Source organism: Corella eumyota, chromosome 5, assembly GCF_963082875.1.
Source record: "Corella eumyota chromosome 5, kaCorEumy4.1, whole genome shotgun sequence".
Lineage (NCBI taxonomy): Eukaryota > Metazoa > Chordata > Ascidiacea > Phlebobranchia > Corellidae > Corella > Corella eumyota.
This window is the reverse complement of record NC_137494.1, coordinates 1970562-1997794: the sequence shown is the minus strand read 5'-3', so window position 1 is coordinate 1997794 and position 27233 is coordinate 1970562. Positions and strand designations below refer to the sequence as shown.

Below are 27233 nucleotides of genomic sequence, written 5' to 3'. Positions count from 1 at the left end.
CTATTAAAAACTGCAACTGTACTTATATTTAGATCGGCACCGATGTAGGGTGTAGGGTCTTGTAGGGTCTTGGCTTCACTATATGAGGTTGTGGGTTAGATTCTGACTGTTTTCATGCTCACCCTTGAATAAGGCGCTATAAACGGTATAAACCACTGCTGAGCATTTTTATTCGGTAATTCCAAACTGCCAAAGGCAACTCGAGATTGGGTCGTGATAACAAATGTTACTCTGTGTTTATATAGTAAAGTCGACATTTTACATCGAGGATAAATAAGTACGTAAAAAAAGACCATTGTTAAAATATGTGATTTCTATGTACGCGGATGAATACGTAGGGTCACGTGATTACCAAAAGTTCTTATTTTTGCTAAATTATTGGCTCGCTAGCTTGTTAAACTATTTATCGTTATTAACTTAATTCTGGCCCAAATTCGACTACATTTTTCCAAAAAAGGTTTTTGCGCTGTACTTTGTGTAAAATTTGAACGTTAGGTGCAAAATTTGTTTTGTTAAGGCGAACTTTGGGGGTTATTTTAGCCGGACAGCATCGCATTATCATCTGTCTTTGCTGAATTTTTACATCTAAAATATTAATTTACGGTTAGTTATGGTTTAAATTAAGGCACATAAGTCTGCCAACTGTATGTATGCTAAAATTATGTGTAGTATGTTAACATTTATAAAAGTGCAAATATATAAATGTTAAAGAAAGTTTAGTTAAAAATGTTAAAAAACTGCTAAATAAAATAGGAGATTTCCAAAATTTGAAGTAACTCATTTGCTATGTTATATAAATAAGTATATAAGTTAGGTTAACAGCTACTTTTTTAACCATGTTATTTAAATAAGTATATAAGTTAGGTTAACAGCTACTTTTTTAACCATGTTATTTAAATAAGTATATAAGTTAGGTTAACTTTTAAATAAGTATATAAGTTAGGTTAACAGCTACTTTTTTATAATCAGAACTTAGTAATATTTAAATACAAATAATTTTAGAATAAATGGAAATTTAAACAAAACAAATGTTAAAAATTATGTTTTTTTTGTATCGCTTAAATGTCAGATCTGCTGGGTTTTAATTACACTTTTGTTTTAAAAGGGATCATTTTTTCTTAGCTTTAGAACTAACTCTAAAGTTTTCTTGATTATTTATAGATAGAGTCTAAGTCAGAATTTATTTGTATTAAGTTTTGTAATATAAATAAACCTAATTTCATTAAGGCTTGCAAACACACAGTATATTTGCTTAGAAAATAAAGTAGTCAAAAAAATTACATATTTTAGAAATATTTAAATAATAGATTAAGAACTGTGTTTCACAATAGCTTGCCTGCTTTAACTATAAACAGTGAGGTTAATTTATTTAATTAAAGTTCATTCAATTAATTGTTGTGGTTCTAAATATTTTTTTGTATAGGCCACTTATTTAATTAAGAATCAGTGTATCAAATAGTCAAGTGTTATATATATATATACACCTTAGTTTAAAAAAATGTTGTTGTTAATAAAGTTTTTAATTTGGAAACAATTTCTTAAACTTTAATGCTTTTATTTGACAAGGAATCTTTAGTAAAAAAACATGCAGTATTTTGCAAGGGACAAAAACACAGATCGCATTCGATTGGATGACTACACATGCGATCTAAACTTGGAAATCACAAATAACGGCTACTCCTGTTATCCTCTTTGTAACGATGGTTTCTCGTATATGTGGGCAGGTGCTAAATCAAACTATGGCATACGGTGATTTTTAAAACTTGTGTTTAAAGTTAGGTTAACTGGTTGCAAAGGATTATCACTTATTTACTCTGTGTAAATACTTGATGGGAATCACGAATTGCAAAAAAATATATACTAATAATTAAATGAGATTTTTAAATATAGCATGTTTATTGAAATTTAATACTACCAGCAAAAGTCTGACTTATATAAAAGCACATTTTAAAAATCAAAAAAGTTTTTCTTGTAAATAAAAAGCAGTTAAACAAATAAAACTTAAAATAACAAAACAAAAATGCATTTTACTGGTCAGTAAAATTTTTAGTTAAACTAAAGGGTCACATATGTTGTCCGGTTCTAGACAAAACATAATTACACTACAGCTCTGCTAAATTCTCTTGTCTGAAATACGGTGCGAGAGAATTCTTACCTATGGAGACTAGTTCGTCAGAATTCTTTGCAATGGTAAACGGAATTTTGTTTTCTCTTCGTTTGGGGCCTGTCTGCTAATTAACAACAAACTTAAATAGGGTTGGGGTATATATATTTGAAGACTTAGATGATGCTTGCAGAGGTAAAACAATCGTTGGTGTTCAGTAAAGTCGCATTCTTATAACAATAGGTCTTGTCTGACGACTAGTAATTAGCAACAAGCGAAGTGCTTGCTTTAAGACTTAATCAAACTGTTAAACTAAACTTTATTACCCTAGAATGTAGTAATTTATAGCGGTTGTATATTCTTTATTGCATTATATGGTAAATAGTTACACTTTTACAAGTAGAAAGAACCCATAAAAATTCGACACAAAACATAATTACACTGCAGCCCTCCTAAATTCTTTCCTGGATTACAGTGCAAGAGAATTATCACCTACGGATTACAGTTTGGGAGAATTTTCTCCTATGGTAAACGGGACATTGTTTTGTCTAGAGCCGGACAACATACATAATCCAAATTAAACTTAAAAAAGTAAGCAAAACTAACATTGTTCAAAAAATAAATTTAATTGGGTTAGTTGGAAAATGAGAACTCTGTCCAGCTTTACAATTTAAAAGTGAATTTTTAATTCCTTTTATAATACATATTTACACCTAAAACAAGAATATAAAACAGTTCCTAAATAATCTGTTGTTTTATAACAACCTGGCATTATTGTATGCCTAAAGGTTGCACAAATAGTTTTGTAAAGGTATTTTTGCTCAATTAGAGCAAAAGTTTCTATCTTTTAATTTGTTGTATGGAAATGCATCAAATTAGTAAAATAATAATAAGCATTAAAAAGTTAGAAGCTTTTTTTCTTTATTTAATCCTCTGAAAAGTGGTTGCAATTTCTTCAATCTTACTTAAAGATGTTTTGTTATGATCAGTGCCTTTTCTTTGTTTCCAAGTTCCATTTCAATTAAATGTTTAGTCTACACTTTAAGTTCAACATTTAAAAATAAATGTAACATTTGTAAATGAACAAAAATGTAAAAATCAAAGTTCCAATAAATAAGTTTTTTGAATTAAAAAAAAAAATAATAGCAAAAACACTGCAAACTTAAATGTATATATTTAATTTTGGAAGAGACAAATTAATAGGGATAAATCATTATGATTTTCGGGAGAAAAACCAACAAAAAGTTGGTTTTAATGTCTGTAGCAAATTTATAATTTAAATTGTCGACCTCCGTTCAATGGAACTTGATATATGGCAGTAAAGAATCGTTTGAAATATGTAGACAATACCAGAAAAACAAGTTTCAAATTTTCATGTGAAAAGAATAAAAAAGAATAAATTCAATAAATATGCGAAAATATATTAAAGCAACTTATGCAGTTATTATATAAGAAAAAAAAGACTTTTATTACTTGTTAGCAAATTAATAACAACTACAATTAAAATTATATAACGTTCAAATGGACTTATACGAACCAAGCTACAACTCCAGTAACTTTCTAAAAAGTCGATATTTTTAAAAAGCAAAAAAAAATGTATTTAAAAACACTATTTTAATAATTTTAACAAATATAGTATCTAATTTTTGATGAGGGGGAAAATCTTAAAATAACATGTACATAATCAAATTACAATAAAAACATTGAAAGTTAAGTAAAGTGACATTTAAAATATTATACAAACACTCAAACTTATCAATATTTAGGGGATTGCAAAATATTCTTTTCTACACACTCTATCGATCAGCTGTGAAAATGTTTTAAAAAATATGTGAAAACACTACTTATTGGGAAAGATTATGCGATTAAACAAAAAAGAAGACAATTACCTCATAAAATTCTTCAAAAAATCACATTTCAGTAACAAAAAACTAAGTATAATGATAATTAAGTGCTACAGGAGATTTTAGACCTCAAATCGGTATAAAAATTGTTTAACAAATAAGTAAAATATTATATTACTAAAAAATTACTTGATTAAACAAATAACAAAGAAATGCAGTTCCAATACACTACATAAATATAAAGTAATTAAAAAAATTATAACAAAAAGCTACATTTATTAATATTATGTTTCACTAACGTACTTTCTTTACACATCATGTCAAAAAAACACAAAAATTAAAATCCATTTAACTATATTATAAAGTGTATGATAAAAATATAATAACATGATTGAAGTGGCAGTTTTTTTATAAAACTTTTCTTAAACAATAAAAAAAAAATTACAAAAATAAACTTTGAAATCAACACAGTTGATGTTAATTTATGTTTTACATTTTTAGAACACAGCCCTTAAACTTTTTAATAAAAAAAAAGAATTAAAAAGTAATAAACCTTAGTTTCAAAAATGCACAATTTTTGAAAACAAATACTTCCATGCTGTAAATGTAATAAAAGTTATTTTTTTAAAATATCAAAAAAAAAATTTAAAAAAGTAAACTGAAACAATACAATTATTAAATAAAAAATCTTTATTTTATACCTAATAAAAACATTAGCATATAGTTTTTTTTATATATTTATACAAGTTAAGCATAGTCAATTTTTCTTCTTGTTTATTTACAGAAGTGGCAAAGCCTGTTATGAGGTGAAAATAACAGAGTATTGCGATGTTCTTAATAAAGAAATATCGGATACACATGTGTGTAGGTTTGGTTGGTCGACAGACATAGCCACCCTGCAACTGGGTGAGGATAAAAATTCGTTTGGATTCGGAGGAACAGGAAAAAAGTCTTTAAATCGAAAGTTTTTAAATTATGGCCGAAGATTTGAGAGAGGTAGTTGTGGTTATATATTTTTGTGTAGTTTATGGACTTCACTTGAATTATGGCTACTAGTTTTGTTACACGAAGTTTTTTTTTAATTAAAACCAAATTTATCATTTTTAAAAACAGTTTACTATTTTACACAAGTCACTTCAGTTTGTATATTAAAAATTCTTTGAGGTCAACAAACATTTTTTTTGCATAAAACATTTTAAAAATATTCTAACTATAAACCAGTTATAAATTAGAACAATTGTGAAATTCTAATTATAAGATTTTAATACAGTAACAATTTGTATTAATTAAAATATTCAGGTGATGTGATTGGTTGTTATTTGGCCATAGAAAATGGTTGGGTTGATATTTCGTACAGTGTGAATGGAAGATATTGTGGAAGTGCGTTCAAGATTAGATGGATGACTGATGAGGTTAGAGTTAATAAAGTTTAAATTGTTTATTGACTAGATTAAAAATAAAGTTATATACCTTTAAACAAAAGTTAAAAGTATTTAGATCTTGCTCACATTCTTAGTACTAAAAAATCAACCCTAACAACAAAGTTTTCTGGATATAAAAATTATTCATTTTAAAATGTATTAACCTACTTAATTTTCTCAATCTTTAGGCTCTCTATCCTCATATTCTAACAAAGAACAGCAAATTAGATATCAATTTTGGACAAGCTTTACACCCTTACTTCTCACTTCAACCAGGGTACAAATTACTGGATCATTTTGCTCCAGAGGCTTTGGTTTCTTCAGTAAGACCTCCTTCTTCACAGAAGGAATGTGAGATTATTATGATGGTTGGATTGCCAGGTGTTGGTAAGGAATATATTTTACATCAAGTTTTATATTAGTATTTGTAAAATAAAAGATTTTAATTAGTCAAAAGTTGCGAGGGTAATTTATGACAAAACTTCTGAAATAAGAGATTCAAACCAGGCAAAATTTGTTGAGGTAATATATGACAAAACTTTTGCCAAAGCCTTATCTAAATTGTAAAGACTTCTATAAAGTAAAAAAAATCAACAGTGTATTATGGAAATGCTTTTAAAATTATTTTGTTACAGGCAAATCTACATGGGCAATAAATTATGCCAAGCTACATCCAAGTAAGAAATATGTTGTGCTTGGAACTGATTCAATTATTGATAAAATGAGAATAATGGGAGTGCCTAGAAAGTTTAATTATGGAGGTAAGTTAAGGTGGTGATATAAGTTAACACTAAGTAATTTCTACACAAACATTTGGTCATCTAACATGTAGTATCTTCCCTTGTACAATATTATCCTTATATGTAAATCTTGACTTTGTTAAGTTCCTTTGTCAGGATTAAATTATTAGTTAAAAACCGTTTCTAACATAGTTTTAAAACTTTATTGTAGGAAGATGGGAACTGTTGATCAAACAAGCAACCGAATGTTTCAATATTTTGTTAAAAAAAGCTTCTGGACTTCCCAGAAACTTGATCTTAGATCAAACAAATGTTTATGATACAGCTCGTATAAGGAAAGTCAACCAGTATCGAGATAAAGGTTACACTGTAAGTTTGTTTAATAAATTTAATATTAAAATTATGTAAAAAAGTTCATTCTATTTTATTTTATTCTAACACTCTAATAGAATGAAGTCATGGCAGTTTGTAATTTTTTTTGGATCCTTTAACTTATTTTTACCAGAAACCAATTTTTCATCAAATTAAACTTGTAACAGATTTGTGCTATGGTGTTAGTGCCGCGAGATGAGGACATGATAAATCGCTCGAAGCAACGAACAATTGAGGAAGGAAAAGAGGTTCCGGATGTGGCAGTTTTGGATATGAAAGCTAACTTCTCCCTGCCAGAGGAAGATGAAAACTTATTTGACAGCATCACCTTTCTAGAGCTGCAAAGACCGGAGGCACAGAGATTGGTGGAGCAATATAACATGTGAATAACAGAACATTTTTGTCTGTAAAATCTAAAAAATTAACTGATAGATATCAAATTTTTTGTACTTATATAAGGTAGTAAAAACAAATTAAAGGATGACGTAATAAAGTATTAGATAAGGAACTATACTTTGTATATTTAAGGTAGTTAGGCAAATTACTTACTTTTGGTTCAATTTATATTTAGTTTTAGCTTAATTTTATTTTAGAGCTTTTTTTAATAGTTTAAGTTCTGATTTAAATTTAACTTTTATTTATCAGGGAGGCAATGAAAAAGGGTCACCGTAGCAACCAACAAATGGGAACTGGAGCAAACAAAAACCAAACTGAAAGAAAACGAACTTTGTATCAAAATCAACTTAACAACTCTAGGCAAATGTATGTTGATAATATATTTTTTGGTCTTAAATGTATCAGTTAAGATATGACTTTAAAATAAGTCCTTGTATTACAATATATTATAGTTTATCACAATTTTTATAACCTATAAAAATACTTGATAACATGTTTTGTAAATAGATCAAATTCACCTCAGAAAAAGGAAGATAGGGGTAATAACCAAAACCCTAGATATCAACCATACAAAGGGTAATTTATATAATATAAAACACTTAATAAAATAGCTACACAACCTAATATAACATAGCTTCAATTATGTTATATGGTTTAGTGTCAAGAAACCTGATTTTTCCTCTGGGTCGCGAGAGAAATATAATCGCGGTGAAGATCACAAAACAGATGATTGGAATAATCAGAGTAATATGACATCACAATCAAGATTTAGTCCTCAACAAAACATTGTAAGTTTTTTCCTTATTTTCATTCAAATTTGAAGTTACTAAACAAAAATAACTACTTAGTAAACGTAAATATTATTTTTTAAAAGGTAATTGAAATTGAATATTTTTTAATGTCAAAATGTTAATTATAATTTGAACAAATAATTTGATTCTAATATTGCATTAAATTTATTTTAAATAGAAACATGAACCACCTCATAAACCAAATTTTTCAACCTCCACCCAACAAGCCAGGTTTTCTTCACCGTATAATCAAGATAGAAATAAATCTCAGAATTTCAGGGATTATGATCAATATGACAACATGTCAAGGTATTTTAAAGTATTTGAAAAACATTACAAATGCTATATGTGCTTTGTAGTACTAAAATAAGGTTAAGTTTAACTCCACCAGGCAATTGCTTCTTCCTATGGGCTGCATTTTAAATGTTGTATTATGGTCACTTGAACTAACATTTTCCTGCGATAATTTACCTGCACACCACAAACAATAGTTTTTTAAAGGCCTTTAAATTGAATGTATATCCTGTCCACTAAGCTTTAATAGGTATATATAAATGTGTTAGTGTGCAACTTTTATTTGTTACAGTATTTAATTTTAAATATGTTTTTTTAGCCAAAATTCTTCAATGTCTTCACAACATGATTCTTATATTCCATCGAACCAGGTAGAAAGAAAATTTATTGTTATTGCTTAAAAATGTTTAAAATTTAAACTACTGCAGTAAATTGGTATAAATTTTACTCAAATTTTGCAGCGGAATGAAGAATATTACAAGAAAGAAAGAAAGCAGAGCATGGAAATATTTGAATCAAAATGGGCGAAAAAACAAAATTTTTCAGGTAAGAAAATAACTTTTATTAAACTTTTCCGTGTTTTAAAAGATATTTACAATTTTTTTTTATTTTATTTTAAGGATCCATGAAGCAAGAAAATGAGGATAACTGGAATAAGGATCAAAATAATTACAATAAACAACCGAATGACAATTACAAAAGTTACAATAATTATAAAGGTAATTTTGTAATCAAATTATGTATAAATGTTTCAAGAAAATTATAGCAGGGTTCAGACTTTTTAAATTTTTTAAATTTTTTTAAATTTTCAGACTTTTTAAATTTTTTTTTACTTTTTATAACAGAAAATAGTCCACAAAGGCAAGAGGATGTTAATAGAAAACCATTTTACCAGCCACAAGAAAATGATGGTAGAATTTATCCATATAGAGACAGGTATTTTTATAAAGTATTCAATTTTAAAGTAATTGTTGTTGAATTTATATTTACCTACAACAATGTTATGGTAAGAACACTTGGCTTTACTACATGAAAACCTGGATTTAATTCCAACTGATCTCATGCTGTAGCGCCCTTGGGTAAAGCGCTATAAACGGTATAAACTCCTGCTAAGCCAGCACTTAATTAGCAGGGTAACTACCGGGCAATTATAATTTATAATAACCTAAAATAAACTGGGTCGGGGTAACTGATGTTACTCTATGTTTAGATGGTGAAATTAATCTTTCCATATCGAAAAAAATAAATACAAATAAAAAAATATATATATCCTAAAAAAAGTAATTTGAATAAAATGTTTAATTCTGAAGAAAATCTTGTTTTTTGTTTTTAGACAAGACCAAAAAACACATGGCGACAATTACAACAGATTCGATAACCCGCCAAACACAAATCAAACATATAATGAACCACAATTTGATAATACAAGAAATGGGCCTTTATTTAATCAACCAAGACCGATGAATACACAAGAAATGCAATATAATAAAGAACCCCCTTTTCAGCAAAATCAGTTTAACAACCCAAATAATCAATATGGTAATAAGGGTGATATGGGTTTTAATAGAAACAACTCATTTCAACAAAGTCAAGATAACTATGGTTATGACAACAATGTACAGCAAAATAATCCTTCATTTGATGGCAATATGCAGCAACCTAACTTTGCGAATCAAGATAATATGGCTCCAATACCAAATATGCCACCAAGGATGAATATGCCACCTAATATTAATATGCCACAATTTGGAAACCAAAATATGCCACCACAACAAACTTTGGGCAGAAATCAAAATAATCAACAACTAAATAGACCAAGATTTCAACAGGAAGATTTTCAAGACAATCAACAAAACTTTAATTTTCAAGATGGCAACAGAAGTATAAGGCCTCCATTTAATATGGGTAATAATACTAGACCCACAATGGGCAACAATTTTTCTAATGGCCCAAATTTTTCACAAAGTAATCCTGACCAATTCGGGGAAAATAATTTTAACCAACCACAAGGTTATAATGAGCAATTTCAAAACCCTAATGCACAAAATTTTGAACCGAATTTGCAAAATCAAATAAATAATAGTGACAACAGATCTTACAATTCTTCCATAAATACCCAAAATAAAGACCCATACAAAAGCAGCAAGAATTTTGATGACAATTATCAAAACTATAGAAACGATAAAAACTTTTCTTCTGGCCCCAGAAATTCTGATCGAGAAAAATTTAGAGACCGTCAAAACTCAAGAAACGCTGACCGTAGCGATTCTAAAAATTCGGATCGTAAAGATTCAGATAAAACAAGATCAAAAAGTCCGTATCAACGAAGACAACGTTCTCCTGACCGTAAAAAATCAAGAAGAAGTCCAGACAGACGATCACCAAGAAGAAATAGTTCTCGAAGCGATGATAGAAATTCAAAAAGAAATGATAGAAGCAGTTCAAGAAATAACTCAAGAAGAGGGGAAAGAAATGACGACAGAAGCACAAGAAATGAAAATAGAAGTGACACAAGATACAATTCAAGAAATAATGATAAAACTGGTGGCCGTGAAAACGATAGAAATAGAGATAGAAAACAAGAAGATGATAACAACTCATACAGTCGTGATAGAAATCGCAATAACCCAAGATCAAACAACCAGCGCCAATCCAGTTCCCGAGGTAACGAATCTGATCAAGATAGACATGATAGTAATTATGAATCTGGTTCTAATAATAAGAATTCTATGTTTCAAGATCAGCAGAAGTTAGTAGAAGAATGGGAAGTGGAGCAAGGTAATCAAAATGTTGTTGCTAAATTTAACAATTTGTCAATTTGATAATATTATGCCAACTCAATTAAGCCAATTGGTCTGTCATTTTTGGTTTGTTATATATTTGTATTTTGTAACATAATTAACAAAGTCATAATTAACAAAGTCAATTTTTACTATTTTTTGAATAGTTGGATTAGGTAACTTAAATGACCAGGAAAGAGAGGCTTTAACTGAGTTGGCTGCAGTGGATTTTGATCAATTAAAAGCAAGTCTTGTTACTTTGAAGAAGTCCCAGGAATATGGAGATGAACCCTGTAAGATTTTTTTGATTGTTTTCAGATGATTATTTGGCATTTTTAGCAAAATTTGGTTAAGTTTGGAAATTATTTTAGGTAAATTTATTAAATCAAATTAATGTTTTTTTTTCTGTTAAGTTGGGAATGAACAAAGTTGGGAGGAAGGCAATGAGGAATATGATGTAAGTATTACTTTGATATCAGTTTGAAGGGCAATGTTAGAACTGAATAACTTAAAAACTATATTTATTATTTTAGGCTAACATGGAGGAAAATACAGGAATGGACTTTAACAGTTATGACCACGGATTAATGCTTCAACCTATGCGACCCAGATTTCGACCCCCTGGTATGAGAAGACCCATGTTTAGGGGTGGTTATAGGGGGGTTAGACCAAGAGGGGGCCCTATGAGGCCTATGAGGTAAATTTTGAATTTTTTTGTAACATTTATTTGGTATTATTTTTATCAGAAAAAAAACTTATTTATATTTAGCAAATTTTTTGACTAACCAATTTTTCCTTTTATTTAATTTAGACCCAGATTTTCTCCATTATTAGATGAATCTGGAAGCCCAATTAAGAAAGGGCTACTTGGTAAAATATTGAATATTTTTAAATTATGCTACCTAAAATTATGATGTACAATTGATTTTTTACTTGTTGATTTAGATAAGTGTTTTGAATTTTTAATTATGCATTATGTATCTAATTTTTCCTTTTTCAATTAAAAAAAAAACAATTTTCAATAATTAATTTTGTAAACATTTGTAGACACACCCTCTGATGCTCCAGCAGATGACATCAACACACCTGATGAGAACACCCCTATTCAGGACATGTCACCAATGCAGAGGTTTCCAGGTGCACCAAGAGGAAGGGGTGCCTGGGGTCCTAGAATGCCCCCTGGGTTTAGCGGTATGAGGCCCCCTAGAATGAGATTTAGAGGTTTGTGTAAAAGTGTAATATTGAAACTGTTTAGGTTAATGTCTAAAAATTTTTTTGTTGGTATTTTATCAATTTTATGGAATTTCTGTAATAACAATATTTTTAATTTTTGACAAGTCTTTTAAGGATTTAGTTTTTACAATTTATTTATATTTAGGACGATTTCCACCACCAGGTATGAGACCAATCATGATGAGAATGCGGGGAAGACCAATGAGGCCAAGAATGCCAAGTACTCAGTAAACTCACAAAATGTAGTTCGGACAAAACTCAAAAAGTCCACAAGACCTTTTTTATAGCAAAGCCGACTTAAATTTGTAGTTGTTGATTTAAAAAAATATTCGCCAAATACAAGGGTTACATTTTAACCACCTTTTAAAGTTTAAATTTAGTTTGCTTAGTGTATAAAAACTGTGTTTTACTAAATAAACCCTATAAATAACTGCCCACCATATAATACACACTGTACAATCACATTTTACTTTAAATAGTACGTTATTAAAATAAAACAGTTTTTGTTTTCGATGTTTTTTTTCCAAGTATCGTTTTTTTAATACACGCCTTCTGTTGGATTTGTGAAAAGTTGCAACAATTTTGTTTCCTAGAAAAAGCTTTTTGTTTTCTTTTGTTCACTTTATTTGTTTTTATAATTACGTCGAATACAAAAACAAACATTTTAATTGTTTCTGTACGAAGCATCTATTGTAACAATTACAATAGTTGTTAGCGAAAAAAGTTAATTGAATAGGTTTAAAAATAATTTTAAACAACAAATAAACTATTTCAGTAAATGTTTACAAAATAAATAAAACACAAGCAAGTATGTAATTGTTTTATAAACGCCATTTTTTCTTTTTAAGTTTTTTTTAATTTTGCGGTTACCACCAAACTCCAATCAAAAGCATGCTCATCACATTTTACGTGACTAATCGACTGTGACCTGCGCCGGTACACGTCATAATCAAAGAGCGTTCGCTGTTACACAACGCGACAAAGTTGAGTGGTTTCGAAATCAATCTCAAAGGTCAATTGAAGATCGTTTAAACTAGGGTTCGACGTACAGGCTTTATCAATAAATTGTGAGTGTAGTTTTCTTATTTAGACTTTGGTTAAATGTTGGTTAAAAAGTGGGCGTTAAATAGGCGAAACTAGGTGGAAATGTTAATCAAATATTTGCTTGTTTGCTAATGCTAAATATAAATGAACTCGTGTTTTCAGGCTTTAGTTATTTTCCATTTATTAAAATGATGTTGTTGCTGAAGATGGGTGAATAATTAAGGGCAATGCAATTCAGCAATTTTATACTAAAAAACACTACATTAAATGATTTAAATAGAATACGTAATAAACTTTTAAATAAAATGTAAGTCAGTTTCTCAATTTGTTTATTTTTTTAGTTTTTATTAGGTTAATTTTGAGCTTGTATTTAACAGTCTAAGTGCCTTAACTTAACTCAAGATGTCACTTTCCAAAGCCAACACTTTACTTAAAACTTTGAGACAATCTGCAAATGTTTCAGCAGCATGTGGATTTAATAAAACTCAACCAAAGAGAACTTGTAAGTTAAACAATAATTATATGGTTTTAATTATTTTGTTTTTACTCATTTGTCTAAGTTGAATTCTTGTAAAAATGTGTTTTTGTTTATTTGAAGACCTATAAATTAGACATATATACTAAATATATATTGTAAGCTTTTATTATAATATATAATATATTTTGATTTTTAATAGTACGTAATTTATGCTGAACAAAGTATTAAATACAAAATTATGTAAATGTTGCTCTATTTTGATAAATTAGAATTTAATTTTTAATTTATACCTAAACATTTTAAACTTTTTTAGTTTCAAGTAAATCGAGAATCCAGGTTGCCAAACCAGTTGTAGAGATGGATGGGGATGAAATGACAAGAATCATTTGGGAGATGATCAGAGAAAAAGTAAATTTATTTTTGATTTGGCATTTTTCTGGAATTAAAAGGTTTATTTGTTCTATATAGTTGTCTCAAAATTTCCTTACTTTTACAGCTTTAAAATTTTTGAAGAACAGTTTATATGTTGGTATAAAAAAGAATTACTTAATTTCCTAAATGAAGTTGATAAACAATCTTTTTTATGAATTTTTAGCTGATCTTACCTTATGTGAGCGTCGATTTAAAATATTATGATTTGGGCCTTCCATATCGAGATCAAACCAACGATCAAGTTACAATAGATTCTGCTTTGGCAACCCTGGAGCACAACGTTGCCATCAAGTGTGCAACAATTACTCCCGACGAGGAAAGAGTAATTGGTAAGTTGTAAAGTTTGGATAAATAATTGTTAAAAGTTAAAAAAACTGTTTTTCTAAAGTTATTTTTTAAATGTTTATAATCTTTTTTAATGAGCAAAAATTGCATAACAGTTAGGTTAAATCAATATTAACTATGTACTGGTTAAAATATTTTTAAAACTATTTGTAACTAATGCTTTTATAAAATGTGTGTTAAAATCATGATTTGAAAAAGAGTTAAATACTTGTTTCATTTTATTTATATTTTAAAATAAAAAAAATTTTATCAAAATTTTTTTAAATTTATTCTACAGAATTTAAACTTAAAGAGATGTGGAAAAGTCCTAATGGAACGATCAGAAACATCTTGGGTGGAACTGTGTTCAGGGAACCAATCTTGTGCAAAGTGGTTCCCAAGCTGGTACCAGGATGGACTGAAGCAATGGTCATAGGTCGTCATGCCCACGGTGACCAGGTAAAATAATTTTATTTTTTCTTATTGGTCTAAGTTTCAAATCCAATAATATTTACCTAAACTTATAATTTTATTGTTTTTTTATTTACCCATGCAGTTTTTAAACTATTTATATTTTAGTAATTTATTAAGTTTAACTTTGATCCTATTATTATAATTTAAAGTGGGCCACTATATACTGTCTTAAATAATTTATTAGATACACTTTCTGGCACAGCCACTTAACTTAATACAAATGGGGGGTTCAGATCTTGATAATAAAAACCCTTATGCTACTTTTTACTAATAAAAAAAATTAAGTTCTAAAATTAAATATTCACCTTTATAATATTTAAATTTTGTATTTCAGTACAAAGCTACTGACTTTGTGGCACCAGGACCTGGTAAACTGGAGTTGAAATATTCTCCAATAAACGGTGACCCAATTAACATGGAGGTTTATGATTTCAAAGATGGAGGTGGAGTTGGAATGGCAATGTACAACACCGATGCTGTAAGTTCATTAAAAAATTTGTACTTTTGCTGTATGTATGCTAACAGTATTTATCTAGTATACTTATTTACACACCTACAGGATTATATACATACCATACAGTATACTAACAGCAAGCTGTGTTTTTACTTAATTTTTTTTAGTAAAATAATATGACACATTGATGTGTATTACTAAATATAAGTCCAAATTTAAGGAAAGCATATTACCGGCAGCGTGGTGTAGTGGTAAAAACACTTGCTACACCACACATGAAGTTGTGGGTTTAATTACCACTGCTCTCATGCTGTAGCGCCTTTGAGAAGCCCCTATAAAAGATATGAATTCCTGCTGAGCCAGCACTTAATCAGCAGCATATTTATCGGGCAATTATAATCTATAATATTCCAAACTGCTAAAGGCAACTTGAGACTGGGTCAGAGTAACTGTTGTTACTCTATGTTTAAGTTGCGCATTCGACTTCCCACATCGAGGATAAAGATATATACAAAAAAAATTAATTGATTAATGTTTAATAGACAAGAAACAAATAAACTAATTGATCCTTTTGTTTTAGTCCATCAATGATTTTGCTCATAGCTGCATGCAAGTTGCCATTCAAAAGAAATGGCCTCTTTATATGAGCACAAAGAATACCATTCTTAAGAAATATGATGGAAGATTTAAGGACATATTTGAGGAGGTTTACGAAAAGTAAGAACTTTTACTTTTTTAATAAAATTCATACAAAAAAAGTTACCCTTTTTCTAACTTATTGCTTTTACTTTTTTTGCAATAGAAATTACAAGAAAGATTTTGAAGCAAATGGAACTTGGTATGAACATCGTTTAATTGACGACATGGTTGCTCAAGTATTAAAGTCATCTGGTGGTTTTGTTTGGGCATGTAAGAATTATGATGGAGATGTTCAATCTGACATTCTTGCTCAAGGTAATAAAACATTTTTTAATTAATTTTTTTTTTACAGTCACAAATAACTTTTCATAACAAATTTTTTTGCTTAGGTTTCGGATCTCTTGGTTTGATGACAAGTGTTTTAATGTGCCCGGATGGAAAGACGGTGGAATCAGAAGCTGCTCATGGAACTGTAACCAGACATTACAGGGAACATCAAAAGGTGAAAATAAATAAAAAAACACAAGTTTTAAAGTGCACACTTCTGCAAGACCCTTTTAGACAAACAGTATTATTACTATGAGTTGTGGACTAGTTAGTTGTTCTACAAGCATTTGTTGAAACATGCACCACCTTTAATCTAAGCGCTTAACTTTTTTTGGTTTAAATTTTAGGGCAACCCAACCAGCACTAACCCAGTAGCCTCAATATTTGCTTGGACCAGAGGTTTGGAACACAGAGGAAAACTTGACGGAAATGACGACCTTGTCAAATTTTGCCAGACTCTCGAAAAAGTTTGTGTAGATACAGTTGACAGTGGAATTATGACAAAGGATTTGGCTGGGTGCATTCATGGGCTTAAAAAGTGGGTTTTATTGAAGTTTTACATATTAAAAAAAATGATTTCATACAATTTTTACCATGCCTATTAATTTTAAATATTCTTTTTTTTAATTTAGTGTCAAGTTGAACGAGCATTATGTTGTGACCACTGACTTTTTGGGTGCAATCGAAACCGGGTTGAAAAAAGTTGTAGGATAAGAACATCAGTTTTAATTTCATTTTAATCTCACTGTACACAATTGTGTCTTCATGTTGAAACAAAGTGTTCAGTGTTCTTTCTTATTCCTGTAATAATGTCGGTGCCTATTTTCATTTTTTAAGTTTAATCTCTTACTTTCTAGCATGAAATGATTTTAATAAATTTTAATGATCTTTATGAGCTTGTGTTTTTACTTGTCGCTTGAGCCGAATATTTTTATCACATTTTTTGAGTCAAAATAGTTTTTAAGGGTAATGTATATCCCTCGTGTTGATACGCCATTTTATTAAATATTTAAATTTTGGCAAATAAAGGTGTTTATATTATATAGTTGTATTAAATTTTTTCAGTTACTCGCGTACGATATTTACCTGAAATAAAAAGGTTTTTATTGTTAAACCTTGGGGATAAACTATATATTTATCCAAGCGAATATGGTTTCTATAACAACAAGGAAACCTTTTGTAAAAAATAAAATCGACGACGATGTTTACAAAAAATTTAAACCTAAGTTAAATGACGTTTATAGAGTTGAATTAGGCTTAAATAAATATTGTTTTATAAAGTTTTTAGCATTCTTTTTTAAAGCAGTTAATTTTTTAGATTTTCTAGCCTAACTTTTATCGGTTTTTTTACTTTTAAAATAAATGCATTCGGCATTGCGTTGTTAATATGCAAATAACGTCAAATATGAGCAAAAAATATCAAAAAGCTGCTGAGGAATTATGCAAAGTCTCTTCACAGAGACATTGTGAGTATAACATCTATTTCAATATAACTGATTGTATTAAAAGTTAATTAAATTGATTTTTAATTTAGTTTCAACGAAGGAGGTCGAAAAACTGATTTCAGTTTATTACAATATTGTTGATGGAAGTAAAATGGACAGAAGTCAGTTTCGGGATATTTTGCACAGGAAATTTGACATGACTGAAGATTTATTAATGGACAGAGGTAAATTAATTGTTAAATAAAAACCGGTACCTATAAACGATACAGGATCGAATGGATCGATTTAATAGAATGTATATCGATTCTATAGAATGTATAAATTAAATGTCAAATAAAACTCCACAACACCTATGGTCCAGTCTGGAAAGTAGGGCAGTGTGCACGCACAAGATTTTTTTCGGTAAAACAAATGCACGCCTAAAATTAACGTTTTCACACCTAGTTTTTAAAAAAATTCACGCAAGCGCAATATTGACGCTTTGTGGTAACATTTTTAAGCCAAATTTAAGTAAAACACGAAACATAAATCATGCGGTCACGCCATTTTTTTACGCTTGCACCCATAAGATCTCATCGAAAACTGCCCTACTTTCCAGACTGGCCTATGGTTAACCAAATTTCTCTTATAAAAAATAAGTGTGTAAAACAAACTTTTTTTTCAGTTTTTAAGGCTTTTGACAAGGACAGTGATTCTTATATTAGTTTAATGGAATGGATTGAAGGGCTTTCGATATTCTTAAGAGGGGATATGGATGAGAGAATTGATTGTAAGTATTAAAAACTAATGTATTCTATTAGAATTTAAATTAAATATAGCTTAAGATAATTACAGCTTAAACAACAATGATTTTTGTTACAGATGCATTTTCTGTATATGATTTAAATGGGGACGGGTATGTTTCAAGGGAAGAAATGTTTCAGATGTTGAAAAATTGTTTAGTGAAGCAACCAACAGAAGAGGACCCAGATGAAGGAATTAAAGATCTTGTGGAGCTGACCTTAAAGAAAATGGTAAGTCAGTTATTGGGTTTCAACTTAAAAAAAAATGTGATTTATTTTACTTTGTTGAAAAAAAATGAATCCAATAAAAATTTCTGTTTTAACTTTAAATTACCTTGTTGTCGAAATTAAACTATTACAATTTTAGGTAAAAAACTAATAAAATAAAACTTATTACCTTTTGATATTTAAATTCAGCAAAATTTTAGAATTAAAAAAAGGTCAAATTGAGTTTAAAAACTTAGGTTTTGTTTAAAATCCAACTTAACCATAGTTTATAATTTATGTCTAAATAAAAGTTATGCTTGGGAAATTTTAATGATCAATTTATTCTAAATAGGATGATGATCATGATAGTAGACTATCACAATCTGATTTCTCAAAAGCTGTTATGGCGGAACCACTGTTATTGGAGGTATTTGGTCCATGCTTGCCCGACGAAAAATGTACTCACTTGTTTGAAAATGACGTTTTTCACTGCTCCAACAAATACAGAATGTAGACAAGTCTATTTCAAAACTCTTAACAGTGTTTAGGTCTTTATAACACTGTGACATTTTTAATATTACAAAAGGCACTTTTTATATGAGATTTTTGGTTATTTTTATATGGGCCTCTTAAAATTTCAAAATATGAAAATGTATTGACTGAGTAATTAGTGGCATTTTTATCACTAAGCTGTGTAATTTAAACAGCAAATTATTTATTTTCAGGTGTACATTTAGTTTTTACAGCAACCAATTCATTGTAGCATATTTACTTTGTTGATTTTTTTATTCACAAACAAAATAAACCTAAAAAAAAACATTTTAAACCCACTTCAGTAATTTGCCAGAAAACATAGAAAACAAAATTTCTTTCACATTTAATTTACCAAATAACTCTAAATGATTCCCAAATAAATGAAACATAATAATCGACATGTAAGACTGAACATCAAATGTAAGTGACATTTGTTCAGCTTTAATCCAGGCATACCCATCACTTGTCATACTTTTATCTTTTTCACTTTCGTTAACCATTTCTAAACTAGCTTTGGTAGGAAATGCAAGTGAATATTGAAATCTTGTATACAATATATACCATGGAAAATAACACAACAGATGCTGAATCAACAATAAGCTTTTCTGTATAGCGATAATACCAACTCTTAGAATTGCAAATATTCCGTAATACAAAGCTGTTGTTGGTAGTAGGAACAGAAGGATGGTAAACACTAATGTACCGACAAAGAAACGTTGCCCACTAGTGTCATGTGGTTGAGTCAAAGTGTCTACCCTCTGTCGAAGTGGGTTCCATTTTCGACCAATGAAAAGTCTCCAGAACGACACTAAACCAGTTACCTTAATTAATTTTATATAATTAGTTATTTAAGTTCATTTTTTTGGAGACAGAACTGCCCTTCTGAGACCTTACATAAAAACATCACATACAAAAGTAAAATTACTATATATAGAAGTTATTAATTTACCTGAAGTCCGTACACTCTTGCTGCATAAACATAAAAGCAATAAACATGGAAAGTTAGCAGAGAAGTAGCATCAGATAATAGAGCCAAGAATGTAGATAGCCCAGAATAAAATAACATCGGCCACAATAAGTTTAAGTATTTTGGAATAGGTAGATCAAGTAAAAATTTGATGTACTCTAACCAAAGCTTTACATGGTGAAGAAAGAATTTACCAAGAAATTGATTGAGTTGGTGATTTAATTTAAGTCCAATTGGAATTCCCATTAACCAATCAATCAAAAGATTAACCTGTAAAACAATGGAAAATCTAAATATAATGAAGCTTCAAGGATGACTTGTATATCCAATTTAAAGGCTCGTAGAGTTAGCATTCAACTAGTACTAGTAATTGCCAAATAGAAACACTAAAATAGACTCTTTTAAAAATTTGAAATAAAAGGCAGAAAAAGGAAAATTAAGTTAAACTCTATTACCTCTTTGCCAATATATTTCACAAATGGTAACATAACTTTCCAGATATAATCCATAAACTCAGTTCCAAAATTATTTGTTATCCAAACATAAACAAGGTAGCCAAGCAAGCTGTCAATCAACATGCAAGAAATCCCATTTTTGTAATTGATTTTGCTTTCATGGCTTTGAATGTTGAATAACATCTTTAATTTTAAGCATAGTCGAGCCCCAAAACTTGAATATGTGCCAAGATTTTCCAAAATTGTTAAGCAGAACTTGATCAAAGGAAACAAAAACCACATAGTTTGAATCCAAAAGTTGTCCCATTTTTGGATATTTTGAGATTTCGGAGTTTTTACATTATTTTTATGTTGAAATATTAAATCAAACAAAGTGTAAACTGATTTTGAATTCGAATATTTTTTCTCATGTTTTTCATTTGGTTTATTAGTGTTTGTTATTTTTTGATTTTCTTTTTTAGAAGGTATTTCGAAAGTCTTTTTGTTAAGGTACCAACTATTATAATTTACACTGTTTGCTATACCATCGAAGTCATACAAAATTAAGGAACAATTTTGTAATGCAGTGGGTTTATTAAATTGCTTTGTGGGGGTAACATAAATGGTTTCTTTAATTTTATGTAAAGCAATTCCGTAATTTAAATCGTCAAAATGTTTTATAAACTTATGTGAATTAGAAGTGCTTGCGGTTGAAAAAAATCCAATAATTTTGTTATTTAAATCATTTTGTTTGTGATTTTCACATAAATTTGTTACGTAATAAGAATTGGTTTCGTTGTTAAAATGTCCATACAACAAACCACTTTCACATTTTAACATTTGTTGTGGAAAATAAACGGTTAAAGTCATGTTTAATTCAGAACCACGTGCGTTTAATTTTGTAAACAAACAATTTTTTATTAAATTAGAAACAGTTTAAATTTGACAAAGTCGTCGGAAAAAAATTCAGGTAATTTTACCGGTAGGGTGTTTCCAATTTAATTTAATGCATAATTAAAAAAATGGTGTATTTAAGGCTATTTAATAATTTTTTTTTTAATTCAAGCTTTAATATTAAATAATTTTTTTACGTTTTAAATAATAACTTAAGGCTAAATTTATCTTAAATAATTAGATATTTTTAAATCTAATTACAAAATTTATTGGAAACACTGTAATGCGACAATTAAAATTTCAGTATTTCCAAATATTTATTAATTTGATTTCGCACCGTATTGTTGTAAATGTTTAGGCCAAATTTTGGTCTAACTATTAAGAAATAGGCGACTCTGGTATGCCCACAGACAAAATTTAGTATTTTTAAGTTTATTTTTACAAATACATGATGGTTAAATTACAATGTTTAATTTCTGTATGCTAAAAAATGAAGTCTGTTTATTGTTCATACTTCTATCTGCCTGTACTTCCCGTTTAATTATTGGTAATTAAATTATATTCTGTTTTGATATATATAAAAAAAAATTAAGGTTTAAATATTTTATGTGTTGGTGGCCCAACATTTTTTATTTAAATTGGGTATATAAAATTAAACTCTGCTGTCTATATAAATGTGTGTATGTTTACTTAACTAGTTAATGATTAGGGCAAAGTTATGTAGTGTATTTATGCGGTTCTGATATTGATATAAATATTTTTTAAAAGGTTATATTAGTAAGGTTTATATGGGTTAAATGGTCAGTTTTCTATTAATATCCATTTTTAAGATAAATTAATATATTTCCTATATATTTTTTGAAGATTTATTTTTTTGAATGAAATTAATAAATAAACATAACCAAATGCAAGATCCATGTTACAATTATGACGATATGAGCTTGAAAGAAATTGAAATGATGCAAAGGTTACTCGATTTAAAACGAAGATATTTACAAAAACAGAACGAGCTTAAAAAACTACAAAGAAGAAAAAAAACTTTTGAAAACTTGCGCAAAAAGAAAAAGAAACTTAAAAACTCTGCCTTTAATGACACAACACCTAAACCTGAATTAAACGCAATCATAGATGATAATAACAATGTTACTAAACCAACAAAGCTTCAAAATGGAGAATGTAGCCATGATGATATTGTTGAAAATACCAATTTAATAGATTTAAAAACGAACTCAAAAAATAATATTATTAACATAAAAACTGAAATCAATTGTAAAAACGAAAATAAAATAAATGAAATTCTACCTGTTAATAACGAAAAGTTATTGGAAAACACAAATTTAAGTTCCAATATTGTAACAGAAGATAAACAAAGTGCATCGGGGAGTCGAAAACGAAAACATTGCAAACCTAAACGCTTAAAAATCGATTTAAATTCCCCAGAAAATAACGGCACAAATATACTATCACCAGTTTTAAGTGGGCATGAACATAATAAATATTCTTCAAATAAAGGTCTTTGTGCAACTGATTTGGTTGAAGGCCTGCAGGTTTTAATGTTACAAGATGACGACCTTTTATATCCAGGTACACTAACTTTAGTACACCCCCCAGATTTGTATGGAGTTTTATTAGAAGGAGACAGACGAAGAAACAGACCAATTGTTTTATGTCAAGAAGAGGTTTTCAACAAATGTATCGAGAATAAAAAAATATCTTCAGATATAGCGAAAAGTACTAGAGTGGCTGCTTATTGGTCGAAAACTATGAACTGTTTGTATAAAGGTCATGTTAGTTCTAATAAATCTGTTAAGGGTTGTTACGATGTTTCGTTTGATGATGGTGATTTAAGGGTAATACCGCAAGAACAAATTCGATATCTACCCCCTGGTCATTTTGTCTCTTTGGATCATGATTCTGATGAATTAATTGCTTTTGATCACAGAAATACAGAACCACTTGTGTTAAAATCGCCCCGGCGGAAAATATCCACAGAAAAACACAAACCAATAAAATTGTCGAAGACCATCACGCCTAAAATTAACCACCCAACATTCGAAAATGATAGATCATTCTGGAAGTGGAGTGGGCCTTGTTATAAATGCACGGAAAACGATAAGGTCAATAAAACGTTTTATGAAACTCTCACTCGCAATAACGAGATTATTCATCGTGGAGAATGTGCAGTATTTTTATCTTCGGGGCGACCAAGTTTACCCTACGTTGGGGTGATCGAATCAATGTGGGAATCTTGGGGTAAAACAATGGTGGTAAGGGTGAGGTGGTTTTATCACCCCGAGGAGACGATAATCGGACGTAAACGTCACCATGGTAAAAACGCTTTGTATCAGTCGAGCCATATTGATGAAAACGACGTTCAAACGATCTCACATGTTTGTACAGTAATTTCTTATAAGGAGTACAAGAGAAAAAGAAAGCCATGTGATTCAAATACTTATTATTGTGCTGGGAGTTATGATCCAATTAATGGGAAAATTCACGAAGAATCAGATTAAATATTTGTTTTTTTATCACTGCAGCAAGGGTACTTTGCAATTTTTTGCCATAAAAATTATTTTTTAAGCTTGTTAAGTGTGGAATTCAAAAGAGCATTTAAAAATTATGACAAATTTATAACAGCATCAAAAATACAAAACAACATTTTTCTGTGTTGTTTAATTTTTCTTTATTTACATTAATTTTCTTTTGTTTACCTAGTTGTTTAAAGGAAACTTTAACTGTTTTTTAGTTAAACGAAACCGAAACTTGGTTAAAAATTGGAAATTTACTGAAAATAACTTACAAAATTCCCGTTAAGTATGCAACTATCTAGTCATTGTAACTTTTAATATTTATTTTTAGAATAGTTTGTTAAGATTAAATCTTATGTAATACTATTTTTGGAGATTTATATCTGATGAGTCAAATATAAATATTCCATGTTTTGGTTTAAGTTGACTAAGTGGTAATGTGAAATATTTATAAAAAACTTTTTTAAATAAATTTTTGTTTGTTTTTGGAAACTTTTTCGAATTGCAATATTTTTAGTTTTGCTACTGCCCTACTTGTAACTTACTGCATATTTCTATTTGCTTCTTAAAAAATATAAATTTGAATGAAAACATTTTGATTAACAGCTTAATTATTTAGAGTTTAATTTTTGCATTTTTTTTCCAACTTTAATAGCTTAACTTTTTAATGTTTCAATTTATTTTGGATATGGTTCTGTAATTTAACAAGTAATTAAAATATATTAAATTTACAATCAAATTACACTTTTAATATTTATGTTGTATGTTTTATTTTAACATATTTTGTTCTACATTCATCTAATATATTTCTGTATCACTAACATTGTTTTAAAGCATATTTTCGTTGTTTTTTTACACAATTTTTATTTTTTGAATCAAATTTGTTGCAGCTACTTTTCTGTATTTTTTATTCTTTTAACTGATTGTACGAGTTCAATACCAATACACTGTTCCGACACTTCTGCATATTTTGTTATTGGTTTGCCACCACCGGGATTCAAACCGTTAACACTTGCACTAAGAAGTCACTAATTTATTTATTTTTGACACATGATATGAAAAATAGAAAACACTTCAGTAAAATAATATAAAAACACTTACAAATAACAGAACAAAATGTAGTGATTAAAACATTGACATTTACTTAAAATAAAAAAAGGGAAATTTAATTTAACTTAAAGAGAAATATAAAAACTGTTATTAAAAGTAAATATTTAAAGGTGAATATTTAGTGTTAAAGCTTTTGCAGATTTCTTCAAGTAGTATCTAGTAGGTAGTTTTATTTTTAGGGCTTTTTTAATCATAATTAAAAACTAAAATATAAAAAATAATTTGGGTATTGCCAGGAAAATGGTAAAATTACTACACATATATTTTATAAACAAATTTAGAATATCTTTTATGAAATTGGCAATGAAAGAATGAGTAACAATACAACAGAAAAATGCATTATTAAAACACCTCTAAAAATTGTGTAAAAAAATATGAAAGAAACACAGTGTTAAACAGAAATGTCATGATCTAAAAGTTTTTTATTTTTTCTCATTCATTAATTCATTTACTTTTCTTTCTCTTTCTTTGATTAAATTTTGAACTTCTTCCAACACAAAGTTAAGTGGATCCTCTGGTCTGGTGTAAACCAGATGCTCTGTGATCTCCTTAAAACCAAAATTGAATTAAAGTATTAGGTTTTATATAACAACAGTAGAAAATTTAATTACTTGATATGCCTTAAAAAATGGAATCTCTCCCTATGATAAGAAGTACCACAAAAGTATGCCAATAGTTTTTTTTAATCTATATAATTTTTGTTGGAACATAAATTACTGACAAATTATATAAATTTAAATTATTAGTGCATGTTTAAATTTAATAAATTGGTCTTATTCATTCTTGCACTACATTTTCATTTAAAAATATAAACTACTAAAAAATTAAATAAGTTTAAATTATTATTGAATGATTTTCACTTTTTTTTGTTTTAGCACTGGGTTTAAACCCAAGGCTTTGGATATTCTATTTGTAATTTTTTTAATGTGTAAAATCAAGAATAAAGATGTTTTAAGCAAGAATGTTTCATCTAATTTACCACCATGTTTTTATATAGAAAATAGTTGGCCTCGGTAAATGAACCTAAGACCTTAGGTATTATATGAACCGGCAGCGTGGTGTAATGGTAAGAACACTTGCTACACCACCATGAGGTCGTGGGTTCAATCCCCATTGTAGCGTCCTTAAGTAAGGCGCTTTTTTTTTATTACTGGGTACAAAGAAAGAACAAGAATTTTGTATTAAATTAAAAGCTAAACAATATAACTTACTCTGAAAATATGCAAGATGTGATGCTTCTCCATATAAGTTACAGCTCTATCATATGGATCTTCATATAGTGGAACATTTTCCAAATCTACATTATCATTAGCAGGGGTTGTGCTTGTTGTGATGGGGCTGGGGGCTGCTTGTTCAGTTGTTTCTGTCAGCAAAACTCGTTTTTCGGGGCTGGTTTCTGATGACATTATTAGATTTAATTTAAAAAAACTTAAATTATGTTTATAACCTTAAGAATAAAAAAGTGATTTAAAGCAATGGTTGTATTAATTTATGTAAGCACTTTGAATTTTATTTTAAATTTACTGAAGTTAGAATAAATGTAATTTTAAAAAAACATTCTATTCTTTATACTAATTCTGTAATTCAGATGCCTTTAAAATAAAACTACATTAATAAATAAAAATATATTGATGTAGGTCTGTAAATTGGCGGCATAAAATCTGTTTTTAAATAAATATTGTTTCAGTTTTCTGGTTTACATTTAATTTGGTTATTAATAATTACTAAACAATCGAAATAATTTAAAACATTTTATATCTGATTGTTTTCTGATTGTTGTATTTTAAATTTTCGTTAATAATAATTATAACAATATGAATTGTCTAAAACAATCGAATTTTTATTCTATTTCTTTGCAAACCAAAACAACCACAAATATGACGTAATCTCCTTTGAAGCTAGTTCTGCGTCACTGGGTTGTCATGGTAAAATCTTCTTATAATTACTCAAGCGTAGCAGGTTATTTTGCAAGTTTATTTAAGCTAACAAATTCAAACCCATTTTAACAGCTCAAAACCTTTAAATAAATTTAGTTTAATAATGTAAGACTAAATATTATTGATTTTAAAGTTTTTTTTAATATAGTTTGGTCGGTAGATGTCGATAGAAATCTGATATAAATCTATTTAATTACTACGTTAGGTTAAACGTAAAGTAAAAGGCTTAAGTTCAAGCCCCCTTGAAG

General features: G+C 28.6%; 6 protein-coding genes across 8 annotated transcripts; 4 read left to right on the top strand and 2 right to left on the bottom strand.

Annotated features, from left to right (window-relative positions):
* The first annotated feature begins 413 nt into the window (after positions 1 to 413).
* Positions 414 to 12624, top strand: LOC145753665 (uncharacterized). Of its 3 annotated transcripts, XM_082570083.1 has the most exons (23): positions 1212 to 1749; positions 4733 to 4944; positions 5248 to 5360; positions 5558 to 5756; positions 6005 to 6130; positions 6321 to 6478; positions 6649 to 6863; positions 7127 to 7243; positions 7385 to 7453; positions 7536 to 7665; positions 7847 to 7977; positions 8282 to 8333; positions 8424 to 8508; positions 8583 to 8681; positions 8808 to 8898; positions 9296 to 10626; positions 10702 to 10740; positions 10910 to 11035; positions 11156 to 11199; positions 11276 to 11439; positions 11554 to 11612; positions 11790 to 11963; positions 12121 to 12624. In XM_082570083.1, the coding sequence occupies exons 1-23, from the start codon at positions 1586 to 1588 to the stop codon at positions 12204 to 12206; spliced, it is 3984 nt and encodes a 1327-aa protein (XP_082426209.1). In that variant the 5' UTR covers positions 1212 to 1585; the 3' UTR covers positions 12207 to 12624. The 3 variants fall into 3 exon arrangements, with proteins under 3 accessions (XP_082426210.1, XP_082426209.1, XP_082426208.1); XM_082570084.1 differs by lacking the exon at positions 1212 to 1749 and adding an exon at positions 414 to 603 and having other exon boundaries at positions 9296 to 10740; XM_082570082.1 differs by having other exon boundaries at positions 9296 to 10740.
* A 740-nt stretch (positions 12625 to 13364) lies between these two features.
* On the top strand, positions 13365 to 17039 carry LOC145753666 (isocitrate dehydrogenase [NADP], mitochondrial-like). Its single transcript, XM_082570085.1, has 10 exons — positions 13365 to 13521; positions 13811 to 13905; positions 14093 to 14258; positions 14552 to 14712; positions 15062 to 15205; positions 15762 to 15898; positions 15984 to 16135; positions 16210 to 16322; positions 16495 to 16685; positions 16780 to 17039. Exons 1-10 carry the CDS (start codon positions 13422 to 13424, stop codon positions 16859 to 16861), a joined length of 1341 nt encoding a protein of 446 aa, XP_082426211.1. The 5' UTR covers positions 13365 to 13421; the 3' UTR covers positions 16862 to 17039.
* Positions 17040 to 17440: 401 nt separating this feature from the next.
* Positions 17441 to 19421, top strand: LOC145752327 (calaxin-like). The gene is made up of 5 exons (XM_082568593.1): positions 17441 to 17613; positions 17682 to 17816; positions 18257 to 18361; positions 18454 to 18605; positions 18934 to 19421. The coding sequence occupies exons 1-5, from the start codon at positions 17535 to 17537 to the stop codon at positions 19093 to 19095; spliced, it is 633 nt and encodes a 210-aa protein (XP_082424719.1). The 5' UTR covers positions 17441 to 17534; the 3' UTR covers positions 19096 to 19421.
* On the bottom strand, positions 19403 to 21386 carry LOC145752568 (uncharacterized). Its single transcript, XM_082568873.1, has 3 exons — positions 20538 to 21386; positions 20065 to 20352; positions 19403 to 19936 (listed from the first exon to the last, which is right to left on the bottom strand). Exons 1-3 carry the CDS (start codon positions 21384 to 21386, stop codon positions 19403 to 19405), a joined length of 1671 nt encoding a protein of 556 aa, XP_082424999.1.
* Positions 21387 to 21847: 461 nt separating this feature from the next.
* On the top strand, positions 21848 to 24532 carry LOC145752848 (uncharacterized). Its single transcript, XM_082569204.1, has 2 exons — positions 21848 to 21957; positions 22275 to 24532. Exon 2 carries the CDS (start codon positions 22289 to 22291, stop codon positions 23921 to 23923), a length of 1635 nt encoding a protein of 544 aa, XP_082425330.1. The 5' UTR covers positions 21848 to 21957; positions 22275 to 22288; the 3' UTR covers positions 23924 to 24532.
* A 523-nt stretch (positions 24533 to 25055) lies between these two features.
* Positions 25056 to 26493, bottom strand: LOC145753082 (testis-specific expressed protein 55-like). The gene is made up of 2 exons (XM_082569472.1): positions 26260 to 26493; positions 25056 to 25596 (listed from the first exon to the last, which is right to left on the bottom strand). The coding sequence occupies exons 1-2, from the start codon at positions 26452 to 26454 to the stop codon at positions 25471 to 25473; spliced, it is 321 nt and encodes a 106-aa protein (XP_082425598.1). The 5' UTR covers positions 26455 to 26493; the 3' UTR covers positions 25056 to 25470.
* Between the last annotated feature and the right edge of the window lie 740 nt (positions 26494 to 27233).